Source organism: Mixophyes fleayi, chromosome 1 (assembly GCF_038048845.1).
Source record: "Mixophyes fleayi isolate aMixFle1 chromosome 1, aMixFle1.hap1, whole genome shotgun sequence".
Taxonomy (NCBI): Eukaryota; Metazoa; Chordata; class Amphibia; order Anura; family Limnodynastidae; genus Mixophyes; species Mixophyes fleayi.
In genome coordinates, this window is record NC_134402.1 from 365,443,018 (window position 1) to 365,457,427 (window position 14,410).

General features: G+C 44.8%; 1 protein-coding gene across 4 annotated transcripts in view; it reads left to right on the top strand.

The window, feature by feature from the left end:
* Positions 1-14,410, top strand: part of SUSD2 (sushi domain containing 2) — a 181,700-nt gene that overhangs the window by 59,459 nt on the left and 107,831 nt on the right. For all 4 annotated transcript variants that reach the window (XM_075178545.1, XM_075178544.1, XM_075178547.1 and 1 more), the window contains 4 exons: positions 2,950-3,151; positions 8,129-8,214; positions 8,364-8,632; positions 8,728-8,862. In XM_075178545.1, the coding sequence (XP_075034646.1) occupies positions 2,950-3,151; positions 8,129-8,214; positions 8,364-8,632; positions 8,728-8,862 (692 nt within the window). The remainder of the gene's footprint in view (positions 1-2,949; positions 3,152-8,128; positions 8,215-8,363; positions 8,633-8,727; positions 8,863-14,410) is intronic.

Consider the following 14,410-nt stretch of genomic DNA (forward strand, 5'->3'; position numbering starts at 1 on the left):
AAGGGGGAGAAAAAGGGACAGTGTGATGAAGAAGAGGGGGGGGAAAGGGACAGTGTGATGAAGAGGAGGGGGAGAAAAAGGGACAGTGTGATGAAGAAGAGGTGGGGGGGGAAAGGGACAGTGTGATGAAGAGGAGGGGGAGAAAAAGGGACAGTGTGATGAAGAGGAGGGGGAGAAAAAGGGACAGTGTGATGAAGAGGAGGGGGAGAAAAAGGGACAGTGTGATGAAGAAGAGGGGGGGTAGAGAGAAAAAGGCACATGGTGATGAAGAAGGGGGGGAGAGAGAGAAAAAGGCACATGCTGATGAAGAAAGGGGGGAGAGAGAAAAAGGTACAGGATGATGAAGAAGAGGAGGAGAGAAAAAGGCACAGGGTGATGAAGAAGAGGGGGGAGAAAGAAAAAGACACAGGGTGATGAAGGAGGGGGGGAGAAAAAGGCACAGAGTGATGAAGAAGAGGGGGTGAGAGAGAAAAAGGCACATGGTGATGAAGAAGGGGGGAAGGCACAGTCTGATGAAGAGGGAGGGGGAGAAAAAGGCATAGGGTGATGAAGACGAGGAGGGGGGAGAAAAAGGCACAGGGTGATGAAGATGAGGGGGGAGAGAAAAATGTACAGGGTGATGAAGAAGGGGGAGAAAAGGCATATGATGATGAAGAAGAGGAGGGGAGAGGCACAGGGCGATGAAGAGGAGGGGGAGAGAGGCACAGGGTGATGAAGAAGAGGGGGGCACAGGGTAAGGAAAAAGAGGGGGGAGGCACAGGCTATTGAATGTGGGAGTGAGTTTGGGGAGAATGTGGGCTCTTTACTAAATGTGACTATGAATTATTTAATGACAGTGATGGTTGCGGCAAATAAGGAGGAAGGCCTAATTATTAATTGTGGGTGCTATTGATTTAACGCTGTAGCTGGTTTGAATTTTCTAAATGTACAATTTTTTTCTTACAAATAGGGCCCCCAACATTCCAGGACCCAGACAAGCCGCAACTAAAGAAATCGGCAGCCACAGGTGGCGAAAGTGACAAGACTAGGTAGGTGAGAGCAGAGGAGTCTGTGAAATGTTGTGATTCTAGTGGGACAATCCCAATTTTTGGTGACTGTTCTGCCCAATGTAAGGTACAGGCCAAGACTGAACTCTTTCTGTACACACTGCATTGTTTATGTACTACACTGTGGTGCTAGATGTCCAGAAAGTCAGGAGTCCTGGGACATATGTCACGCTCCGGCGAGCTCGCTCTGCACCCTTGTGACAATGGGGTACACACAACAATGCAGGTTTTTTTTATGTAGGAGTGTGGCCTAGTGCTTTTCACGTGCTTGGCACGTCCCAGTGATTCATAGCCACACCCCTTAATGTATGACCACATTTGTTATTTTGCTATTCATTGCCATGTTACAGGACAACATGGAAACATTAGCACAGTGATCCCAGGGACCGCCAATAAGATAAAGGTATTAAGTACCTCTCATGGTGTCAATATGCAATAGCTACATTTTTGGAACAAGGGCAAAAAGGTGAACAGGAAATCAATAACCCCTTTGTGCCATGTAAAGTATGCCTTAGCTGGAGCAAACACCATTGATGAGGACCATTTGGTGACTTCAACCTTAAAGAATGAAGCACCCCATTCAAAGGGCAATTATTTATTATCCTTTATATACCGTATTTCCCCATGTATAGGACGCTCCACTGTATAAGACGCACCTATATAAATCATGTGAAAAAATTGAGGATAAATATTATCCTCAATTTTTTCACAGAGTATTTGTGCAGCTTATACAGAGGAGAGACAAGGCTATAGTGAATTCTGACTTACCCTGTCAGATGATTCCTCTGCCTGGTAAAGTCTTCTGTCTTCTGTCTTCTGTCTTCTCTCTGTCTGATCGTGATGCTGGAAACCCGATTAAGGTCCTCTCTGCGATGTCTGGATGTCCTTTCAGGACCTTGTCAAGGTCCTGAAAGGACATCCGGACATCGCAGAGAGGACCTTAATCGGGTTTTCAACATCAGGATCAGACATAGAGAACACATTACCGGACAGAGGAGTCATCTGACAGGGTAAGTGCTACTACCCCTGTATAAGACGCACCCAGTTATTAGACCCATAATTTTGGGGGAAAAGGTGCGTCTTATACATGGGGAAATACAGTATGTAGTGCCTACCTGTTACACAGCACTTTAGAGAGAATGTTTAATCATTTACAATAGTCCCTGCTCTAGTAGAGCTTATAGTATAAATTCTCTACCACACAAATACAAATACACTAGGGTTATTTTTGTCAGAAACAAGTTAGTCTACCAGCAAGTTGTTGGATAGTGGGAAGAATTCTGAGCACCGGGAGGAAATCCATGCAAACACGGGGAGAACATGCAAACTCCACACAGATAGTGTCGTAGTCAGATTGGAACCCATGGCTACGGCACTGTGAGGCAGCAATGCTAACCACTGTGCCACCGGACAGACAAGGTATTTTAAATTTTCTTTGCTGCAATTGTATGCCCCATGCTGTCGAACATGGGTGTTTTTATTACTTCTTTCATCTTTTTTTTTAAAAAAAAACCCCATAAACAATCTGAACACAAATAATAACTGATAGCAATGACAATAACGGTGACTGTTTTCTTAAGGCTTGGTCTTGAGTTTAAAGAGCACAGCTTCCCGCATGTTTTTTCTGGGGTTTTTAACATTCAGTCCATGGGAACAGATCTAAAGTCAAGTGACTGATATATTCCTCCTGTTGATTTTGGATCTGTTATTCTGATATTATTCTTGGAATGATTTAAAGACCCCATGAGGTGATAGCTGTGCTACAAATTGAAGGCTGTTAAATAAGATGGCTAAATAAAATTTAATGAAAGGCATTTGATAAAAAATAAAAGATCAATGGCCTTCATCATGGTGTGGTGGTCTCAAGATGATCTTAATTTGTCATTATTATTTTGTGTCATAGGAACGTGCATGCAATATGGAGTCCTGTTCATGCCTTAGCCTGGCACTTGTCCGAGAGTTTCAGGAATGACCATACTGGTTGGGCAACTAATAAATGCGTGGACTGGAGAAATGCTGAGAAGGACCTTCCTGACTTCTTGACAGAAACAGCAGACTGTCCCTGCACTCTAGAACAGGCCAGAGCGGACACTGGAAGATACCATGTATGTCTATAAAGGGGTAAAACAAGACATTTCTCCCAACATTTTACAGGAAGAAAAAACTACAAAACTTACAGCTACATTCCCACTTTCTTGGTCAGTTTTTGCTGGGAACAGCGTGCTGAAACAGTTTTTCTCAGGCTTTTTCAGTAGTAGAGCACTTACAATTCTTGGAAGCTCACTACTTTAAAATGACAGAGGGTGAGCATAGGAGGACCAATAAAAAGCTACAATGTTGGGAGGTATGTTATGAAGTGACTCTGTGGGGCATATTCAATTGTTGCCGTTTCCAGCAGCGTTAAAAGTATTATCGTTATTACGGTAATACTAAGCCGGATTTCAGCTCGCAGCTCCCTGAGTCGCGAGCTGAAATCCAGTGTGAAAGGTACCGTAATAACAGTAATTACGCCCACTATTACCGTAATGATGCGCACGCCGCGTTACTTTTCCATGTAACGCCAACAATTGAATATGTCTATGTGACTGTAATTGGTCAGCACAGCCACATCCTCTTTTGTACCTTCATCCAGTCCCCAACATTCGTTTTCTGCGAGATGAATCCCCGGGGACCACAGTGCTGAGCACCTTGGGCAGGGTGATTTTTTCATCCTTTATCCCACCCAAGAGTGCAGCTTCAATCGGATGCACTTTTTTTTTTCATTACAAACTAATGCCGAACAGAGTTGAACATAACATACAGTTTACTAAATATGTTAAAGCAAAGCAAAACACTTAAAGATTTAGGGCACATGGCCATATTTAATTCACCCGTGTTGGACATGGGTGGGAAAAAAGTATGTTTCTGTGTCCTTAAATACCTGTGTACGTTATCAGTAAATAATATTAGTGGTTAAGGCTGCTCTGAAATGAGTTCTCTCATTATACTCACTAACTGCATTTATATTGCTTGCCCACAGTACATTACCATATTTTGGCTTTAGTCCTCAGTGACATTTGGGGCTTGGTTTATTAAAGAAAGTAAGACAAAAAAGTGAGTTTTCTCCTGGACAAAACCATGTTACAATGCAAACGGTGCAAATTAGTTTATTAGTTTGCACATAAGATAAATACTGGGTGTTTTTTTTATGTAGCACACAAATACTTGATAGCTTTATTTGTACACTGAAATTTAAAGTTTTAATTTAATTGCCGGTTTTAAGGGGGCAATGGCAGGACCCGCCGCATCTATAATCTAATCTAACAGTTAGCTCTAGTGTTAGGGTTTGGGTTAGGATTAAGGTTAGGGTTAAATTACAATTAGGGTTAGGGTTAGGATTAGGAGTTCCACATTATAGATATGGCAGGTCCTGCTATTGACCCTTAAAAGCAGCAATCTCAGTGTGGCCATTTTGAATGACAAGAATCCCACAACCGGCTTGTTGTCCAGTCGCAATTAACATCAGCCGTGTTTAGGGTAAGTCTGTATTTCCTCCGTGTCAGTCTCACAGTAATCTGCTTTTTTTATCGGTTTCACTGCTGTCAGCTGTTCTTCAGCTGGAACGTACCCCACCCGACTGTTTAGCCTCCAGCTCCTCAGCTACCTGCTTGAACCACTTTAGCTTCTATAGCTTCTTTAGTTCCTATTGTCTCTCACTACCACCTCTCTTTAGAGTGTAAGCTCTCACAGACAGAGTCCTCAACCCTACGTCTTTGTGTGTTCCTGTCATGTCTTCTGCTGAATTGTTTCTGTATGTCATGCGATTTGTTCTGTTAATTGCATCCATGCATTTATTATTCTGCTCTGTACCATGTATATGTTATTATGTGATACAGACGTGACAGTGACAGCGATACTGACAGTGTGATACAGTGTAGAAGAATCAGACCTCCTATGTTTATAGATGTGTGGAATAAAGGTCTATTTACAGGCATATGTTGAGTCGGACACCTCTTAAGATGCATCCACCTCAAAAACGGAAGCATTTGCGCAAGACATCAGGCATAACAAGTGTTAACTTATACCACACAATAGCGTAGAGAATGCATAGAGATGCGGAGAGAGAAATAAAAAGGCATCGAGTGATGGAAGGAGGGGGAAGGGAAGGCACTGAGTGATGGAAGGAAAGGGGGGGGGAGAGAAAAAAAGGCACTCAGTGATGGAAGGAGAGGGGGGGAAAAAAAGCCACCGAGTGATGGAAGGAGAGGGGGGGGAGAGAAAAAAAGGCACTGAGTGATGGAAGGAGAGGGGGGGGGGGAGCAGCATGGCACAGTGATGAAGGAGAGAGGGGGCAGCATGGCACAGTGATGAAGGGGAAGGGGGGTAGCATGGCACAGTGATGAAGGGGAAGGGGGGGTAGCATGGCACAGTGATGAAGGGGAGAGGGGGCAGCATGGAACAGAGTGATAAAATGGGGCCAGGTAAAGTGGGAAAAAGCAGCATGAAGGGTGCAGTGTGATCATTAGGGGGCACAGCGGGGTTGTGATGAAGGGGCACACTAATGTGTGTGTAATGGCACAGGTGGCTTGTGGTAGTGTGTGTGTGTGATGGCACAGGTGGCTTGTGGTAGTGTGTGTGTGTGTGTGTGTGTGTGTGATGGCACAGGGAGCTTGTGGTAGTGTGTGTGTGATGGCACAGGGGGCTTGTGGTAGTGTGTGTGATGGCACAGGGGGCTTGTGGTAGTGTGTGATGGCACAGGTGGCTTGTGGTAGTGTGTGTGTGTGTGTGTTGGCACAGGTGGCTTGTGGTAGTGTGTGTGTGTGTGTGTGTGATGGCACAGGGAGCTCGTGGTAGTGTGTGTGTGTGATGGCATAGGGGGCTTGTGGTAGTGTGTGTGATGGCACAGGGGGCTTGTGGTAGTGTGTGTGTATGATGTCACAGGGGGCTTGTGGTAGTGTGTGTGGTGGCACAGGGGGCTTGTGGTAGTGTGTGTGTGTGTGTTGGCACAGGTGGCTTGTGGTAGTGTGTGTGTGTGTGTGTGTGTGTGTGATGGCACAGGGAGCTCGTGGTAGTGTGTGTGTGATGGCACAGGGAGCTCGTGGTAGTGTGTGTGTGATGGCACAGGGAGCTTGTGGTAGTGTGTGTGATGGCACAGGGGGCTTGTGGTAGTGTGTGTGGTGGCACAGGGGGCTTGTGGCAATGTAGTGTGTGTGAGGCAGGTGGTGTCTAATTAATGGGTGCTGTTTTGTTTGTGGGGTGATGGGGCAACTTAATAGTGGGGACTATTAATTTAAGATTCGGTGGTTTTGGGGCTATTGAATGTGGGGGTGAGTTTGGGGAGAATGAGTTCTCTTTATTAAATGCAACTATGAATTATTTAATGGCCGTGATGGTTGCGGGAAACAAGTATATTTGTGATACATAAATACTATTAATTTATTGCTGGGGCTGTTTGCAAGGAGGGAAATAGTATTCCCATTTATTAAATAAACCTATTATTTTAATGTTGGGACTGGAGGAAGGCCTACTTATTACTCCTGGGTGCTATTAATTTAACGCTGGTTGTAATTTTCTAAATATATTTTTTAAAATTTTAATGTAATTTGTTTTTCCAAATAGGGCCCCCAACATTCCAGGACCCAGACAAGCTGCAACTAAAGAAACCGGCAGCCACAGGTGGCGAAAGTGACAAGAACAGGTAGGAGAGAGCAGGAGGGCCTGTGAAATGTTGTGATTCTAGCAGGACAATCCCAATTTTTGGTGAGTGTTCAGGCCAAGACTGTGAACTGTTTATGCACACACTGCATTTTTTCTATACTACACTATGGTGCTAGATGCCCTGAAAGTCAGGAGTGATGGGACATATGTCACGCTCTGGTGAGCGGGTACTGCACTCTTGTGGCAATGGTATACACAATGCAGTTTTTAATTTCTGTAGGAGGGTGGCGTAGCACTTTTCACCTGCTAGCTACGCCCCAAAGTTGCATAGCCACGCCCTCAATCTTAAGAATACTCCCACTTCTGCGCTGTTGTTGTGCGTCGGTGCAAACTTTTTTGGTGTGCTGAACTATGAGGGGTGCCCCATGAAGTTGTTGTACCGGGTCCCTGAATTCCTCTTGGCAGCCCTGAATAGCACAATACGGCATACCATATGCAACATACAATGTTACAGGGACTGACAGACAGGAGTCAAAGGGTAGAGAGGACCTTGCTCGTGAGAGTTTACATTCTAGATGAATTTGTAAGATGACATGAATAAAAACATATTGCTTCCATAAAAACGTGAAATTGCTAAATATATGATACATTGTATCTTGTACACATAGGCTTCCTGCTTTATATGGTTATTCTACCAGCTAAATATATAATTAGCACCAACTCGCTATATAAATAGCAATATTACTCCACCAGTTTACTATATAATTAGTAGTACTGCTCTATCAGTTTACTATATAATAAGCAGTACCATTCTACCACGTTAGTATGTAATTAGCAGTACCACTCAACCAGCTTACTATGTAATTAGCAGTACCACTCAACCAGCTTACTATGTAATTAGCAGTACCACTCAACCAGCTTACTATGTAATTAACAGTACCGCTCAACCAGCTTACTATGTAATTAGCGGTACCACTGAACCAGCTTACTATGTAATTAGCGGTATCACTGAACCAGCTTACTATGTAATTAGTAGTACCACTCTACCAGCTTACTATGTAATTAGCAGTACCACTCTACCAGCTTGCTATGTAATTAGCGGTACCACTGAACCAGCTTACTATGTAATTAGCGGTATCACTGAACCAGCTTACTATGTAATTAGTAGTACCACTCTACCAGCTTACTATGTAATTAGCAGTACCACTCAACCAGCTTACTGTGTAGTTAGCAGTACCAATCTACCAGGTTACAATGTAATTAGCAGTACCACTCTAGCAGCTTACTATGTAACTAGCAGTACCACTCTGCCACTGTATGCCATAATTAGCAGTAATTCTTTGCCAGCTTATTATATGATTAGCAGAGCCACTTTTTTGAATCACACTAATAGATACATTTTGAAATGTTTCATGAAGAAAACCATTGTCTCCTGGTTCTTTCAGACAGATTATGGATGCGACATTGAAAAGGGCAGTGTGTGTACGTACCACCCTGGGGCTGTGCATTGTGTGAGGAGCATTCAGGCAAGGTAATGTGTGATGCCCACACTCTTCCCCATGCTGTTATTTATATGGATCTATAACAATGTAATACCCCAGCTGCATATATTCTTAAAACTTTGAGTATGTCCCTTTGTTTACCATGATTAAATATGAGTTTTTTTTCCTTTTTCTATAGCCCACAGTTTGCTGCAGGACAGCAGTGCTGTTATGATGCTTCTGGAGCTCAGGTTCTTACCACTGATTCAATAGGGGGCAGCACCCCTGACCGAGGTCATGACTGGGGCTCCCCACCATACAGGAAGCCCCCCAGGGTACCAGGCTTCTCTCACTGGCTCTACGATGTAATCACTTTCTATTATTGTTGCCTGTGGTCAGAGAACTGTCAATACTACATGGAACTCAGACCGTCCAGTGACTGCCGCACATATAAGCCCCCAAAAATTGGTAAGTAAAACAATTCACATTGGGAAATTTGCCTTATGGTGTGATGTAATAAAATGTATGGTGAATTACTATATATTTCTTCTCTTCCACCTTAGCTTCAGCTTTTGGTGAGCCTCATATTATAGGTTTTGATGGCGTAGATTACTCATTTAAAGGCAAAGGAGAGTATTTTATGGTCACCTCTACTCATCCTTCTCTGAGCATTCAGTGTCGGACCACACCTTATGAAGGTACGTTAGCTGCTTACCATATGGTAGACTTGGACACAAATAAAGATAACAAGATATTATTTTATAAAACAAGGCTAGCATTTTTAGAGCAATGAAATATTGATTTGCATAGGCTACTTTGTTATAAAGAAAAACTTACCAAATTTTATTTTAACTAAAGTAGCAGTTTATTTTGTGCTGTATCATTTATATTGAAGAGGTTACCACTGATAATTTGAAAGGCGAACAATGAAATGTTTCTCAAGATGATGTATACAGCTGAAAATATGTAGATATAATATACCATTTTACTTCTACTATGTATTTTTACAATATAAAAGCTTTTTGTTTAAAACAGTGGAACTAGAAGCTCAAACCAAGCTTCCAGGTCCAAGCATGCGAGGTACCACCACACATGTCCAGTACAGCTGAGTTGAGTCCTCAAATAAGTAACCTTTATGGCTCTTGATATTTTTCACCATGGCAGCTGAGTATTGCTTAGCCTACACAATGAAGGAATAATTGTAAATCATGAGAATAAGCAGAGCTTGGTTGTCTGAGCTGTACTGCAACCAATAGTGAAGTGAGAGGACAGCTAACAAGTTGTAAAGAAAAACATTTGGCTGTACTTGGCCACCCATGTCAATTAAGAGTGGGGCAAACTGTATCAGTTCTCACCCCAAATAATGGAATGGATTACTCTAATAAGTAAATACATTGTAACAAAATGTGAATTTTCAGCAAGATCATTTTTACATTGATATTTAGGGGAAGGGAGGCCTGGACTGCACATCTGTTGGTCATATCCCACAACACTGGTTATAACTTAATATGAAAGAAGTTACTTGCACCATACAGTAACAGAGTCAGCCCCACCCAGTTTGATCCAGAGAGAATAGGATGGATTTTTTTCCATTTAATGTCCAATACCATTTAACAAACTGATTTATCAAGTGGAGAAACATACCAACTGATGGAACAAGATCTTCCACAAATTGCAGTATATCCTGTGCATACAGGCAAACCCTCTCCTCATTGTGCTGAAACTGCAAACCACAGTTTTTTTTCTGGCAATCTCAGTAATATGCTTCAATGATTCAAGAGCCAATTTGAACAAAGCCAGAGATGTAGGACACTCTTGACAATCACCCCAGCGTTTGACAAGGGAAAGAGGTGAAGGAGCAGGTGTGGATATGAGCCGTGAAATTATACAATAGTTTTATCCATTTTAAAAAACAAAAATATATATTCAACAGAATTTAAAACGTTCCTGATGTCAGGGACCCTTGTTTTATTGTTCAATAAACAAATTTGGTAATAATCTCTGCAAATAAATATCAATGGCTTTATAATTTGGCCTCTCACAATGTACCTCTTCCCCCAGCCACTGTCTGTCACTCCCTCGACCTTGTCTTCTCCCGTCAATGTGCTCTTACTGACGTCTTCAACTCTTCCTTCCCACTCTCTGACCACAGTCTCCTATTTACTCATATCCAGCACCCTTCACACCCAAATCTACCCTTTCTAGACTTTCTTGACTTTGCTGCCCCCGACTCTTCTGTCCACCTTCGCCGCACTAAACCCCAGCCTTGGCAATCCTTTTCCACTTCCAAAATTGAGGCAGACTCAAAATCTCTTCCTCCCATCACTCTTCTGCCACCCTTGCTACTCAACCCTCCTGTCCCTCCAGCCACCACCACTGGTGGTCCTTCCGCCACACTACGGGTGATGAAGTTAAATTCCATTGTATTATATTATCTTCTCCACACTCAAACTGCCCCCTGGATCCCACCCCTTCTCACTCCTTTGCTCCTTCTCCCCCACTGCCTGCTCCTACCTTTCTCGCCTCTTCAATCTGTCCCTTTTCACTGGAATCTTCCCCTCATCACTTAAACATGCCCATTCTTAAAAAACACAATTTTCCTCCCACCTCACTCTCTAAATACCGCCCCATTTCTTTTTTCCTTTTTGCCTCCAAAATTTTTGAACGGCTTGTCTATAACCATCTCAGCAGCTACCTCTCTGACCAACTACCTCCTTGATCCTCTCCAATCTGGCTTCCACCCCCTCAACTCCACAGAAACGGTCTTGACCAAAGTTACCAATGAACTTCTCTCGGCCAAATCCAGGGGCCACTTCTCTCTGTTTATACTCCTGGACCTCTCTGTGGCCTTTGACACTGTGGGTCACCCTTTCCTACTCCACACACTTCGCACCATTGGTATTTCTGACACTGTCCTTTCGTGGTTTACCTCCTACATTTCCAACTGCTCCTTCTATGCTTCTACCTCTGGTTCCTCCTGCCCCCAATCATCCATCCTGTAGGTTCTGTCCTTGACCCTCTGCTTTTTTCTCTATACACCTCCTGTACCACCTCCAGTACTACCTCTATGCCAACAACACTCAACTCTATCTCATCTCTTGATAACTCCCCTTCCCCCCTCTCTCAGGTGTCAAGTTGCCTCTCTGCCTGAATGTCCTTATGCTTTTTCAGACCTAACATGGCCACAACTGAACTCATTGTCTTTTCTCCATCAAGAGTCTCCTCCCCTTCGAATCTCTATATCACTGTTGACAACACCAGTATCTCCTCTGTTCCCCAACTCTGCTGCTTGGGTGTCAGTCTTGACTCCTCCCTCTCCTTTACCCTTCACATTCAATCTCTTGCCTAACCTTGACGCTTCCAGGTTCGCAACATCGCCTGTATCAGATGCTTTCCCTCTCAGGATGCCACCAAAAGTCTTATCCACTCACTGATCATTTCTCGACTCGACTACTGCAACCTTCTCCTTATTGGACTCCGCCGCTTACATCTCATTCCTCTTCGATCTATATTTAATGCTACAGCTAGACTTATCTTCCTCTCTTACCATACCACATCTGCCTCCCCTCTATACCAAGCCTTACGCTGGCTCTCCTTCCCCTACAGAATTTTCTTCCAACTCCTCGCCCTCATGTACAAGGCCCTCTCCAACTCCACTGCTTCGATATTTCCAACCTCATCTACATACATATATATAGACACGTACCCTCTCCGGTTGGCTAATAACCGTCGCCTTTCCTCCCCTCTGGTAACCACATCTCACTTCCTTGTCTAAGATTTGTCCTGTGCTGCCCCACACCACAGGATGACCCCCCCCTATCAGACTATCCCTTAGCCCAGTGGTTCCCAAACTTTTGCAGTTCGCGGCACCCTTAGAGTCTCCAAATTTTTTCAAGGCACCCCTCCAAAATAGTTACTGAGCAGTCCTGTTTTAGAAGTAGTTGGGTCAAAAAATTTTAATAAGTATTTAGGTCACAACAGAAATACTTATTTAGTTGTATGCAAAAATCCCCTCTGCATCCAGACACTCTGCCCCCTCTGCATCCAGGCACACTGCCCCCTCTGCATCCAGGCACACTGCCCCCTCTGCATCCAGGCACACTGCCCCCTCTGCATCCAGGCACACTGCCCCCTCTGCTACCAGGCACACTGCCCCCTCTGCAACCAGGCACACTGCCCCCTCTGCATCCAGGCACACTGCCCTCTCTCACGTTGCCCCCTCTGCCCTCTGTCCCCTCCTCTGCCCTCTCTCACTCTGTCCCCCTCCTCTGCCCTCTCTCACGCTGTCCCCCTCCTCTGCCCTCTCTCACACTGTCACCCTCCTCTGCCCTCTCTCACGCTGTCACCCTCCTCTGCCCTCTCTCACGCTGTCACCCTCCTCTGCCCTCTCTCACGCTGTCACCCTCCTCTGCCCTCTCACGCTGTCACCCTCCTCTGCCCTCTCACGCTGTCACCCTCCTCTGCCATCTGCCCTCCTCCTCTGCTCTCTGTCCCCCTCCTCTGCCCTCTGTCCCCCTCCTCTGCCCTCTGTCCCCCTCCTCTGCCATCTGCCATCCTCCTCTGCCATCTGCCCTCTTCCTCTGCCATCTGCCCTCCCCTCCTCCTATGCCATCTGCCCTCCCCTCCTCCTATGCCATCTGCCCTCCCCTCCTCCTCTGCCATCTGCCCTCCTCCTCTACTCTCTCTCCCCTCTGCCCCGCGCCAGGCGCCGGCTATAGAAAAAAAGAAAGCAAACAGAAACTTATCAATCCGCGCGGCGCTAGGACCCTGCAGCCTCCTCTCTCGCGCAGCTGTCACTGACGTCGATATTCAGTGACAGCTGCGGGAGAGAGGAGGCTGCAGGGTCCTAGCGCCGCGCGGATTGGTAAGTTTCTGTTTGCTTTCTTTTTTCTAGGGCTTGCCCGCGGCACCCCAGTGACAGCGCCGCGGCACCCCTGGGAGCCGCGGCGCACACTTTGGGAACTGCCGCCTTAGCCTGTATAGCTTCAAATGATCATTGAAAACCCACCTGAAAAACCTACAAGCCCTCCACTTAACCAATTCACCATGTAGTATGCCTCACACTCTTTCATCGTCCATCTCTCCCAATCTTGCTTCTTGCTCTCTGATCCCCTTACGTTGGTTCAACCCCCATGTGTCAACAGTTTCTCTTCCACTTTCCCTTTAGATTGTAAAGTCTAGTGAGCAGGGCCATCTTACCTTCTGTTCTCATTACCTATAACTTTTGCTCACCAGGTACACTGCGCACCTCCTCCATGGACTCTCTGCCCATTTTTTTAAAACTCCTTCATTGTCTTTGCAATTCATATAGTGGCTTTAAACCTGTTAGTTGCACCCACGCTAAATGGCACAGTTTTCAGCCTGTGCTGAATATACCCTTTGCACCCAGTAACTGTGTTGAGAGTTATAGTGTTAGTTGTTTACTGTATTGCAGCATTTTTATCATGTACCGTCCTGTTGTTTTCCCTCTGTACGGTGCTGCAAACCTCATGTGGCACCCTATAAAAAAAGGTTAACAATAGTATAATGCATAAAGCTTAATTGGTGAGGATGCATCATTTGAGATTTTATAAAATTTAGGCACGTAGCAAGAGTTTTTACAGAATTTTCCAGGCCTCATTTTGAGTTAGGAGCATAGGGTATAAATTTGCATATTTTTTTGCATGCAGGAAAAATGCTGCCTACTTTTCCTTGTAGCTTTTTTTTAACATTTCAATTAACATTTAAACTAGGATGCACTACCAACTACATTTTAATGTGTATTCACATTTGAAATCTCCCACCACTACCACAGAGCAACATAGTTTTGCAAAAGATTCAAAATTGAACCAAGCATGATTGGCTGGCCTTGTCATGTGGTTTCCCCATGCTAAGGGTGGAATGTGTGCCAGCATAAGTGTGTTGTCCCTGGGCCCCTTAGGATAGGGTGAGTGCGCAGTCACCAGTTCATGACCCCATTATGGGGAGTCAAGAGCCCCAATAGTAAAGAGATACCAGAGGGGGGGTTTCCCATAACTTGTGGTTCCCCCAACATGTTGAGAGTGGGTGCATTGTATCTTTCACAAGAGTAAGTTATATTGTACAAAGGGGAAAGCCACATCAACTAAGATAAGTCCCTTAAAAATTGGGAGGATGCACTGGAATCTGAGAAACCTGTGCGTGTGTGTGTGTGTGTGTGTGTGTGTGTGTGTGTGTGTAACTACTGCTCCCACCAGTGACAGCAACAGCTGGTATGTAACTGTCATG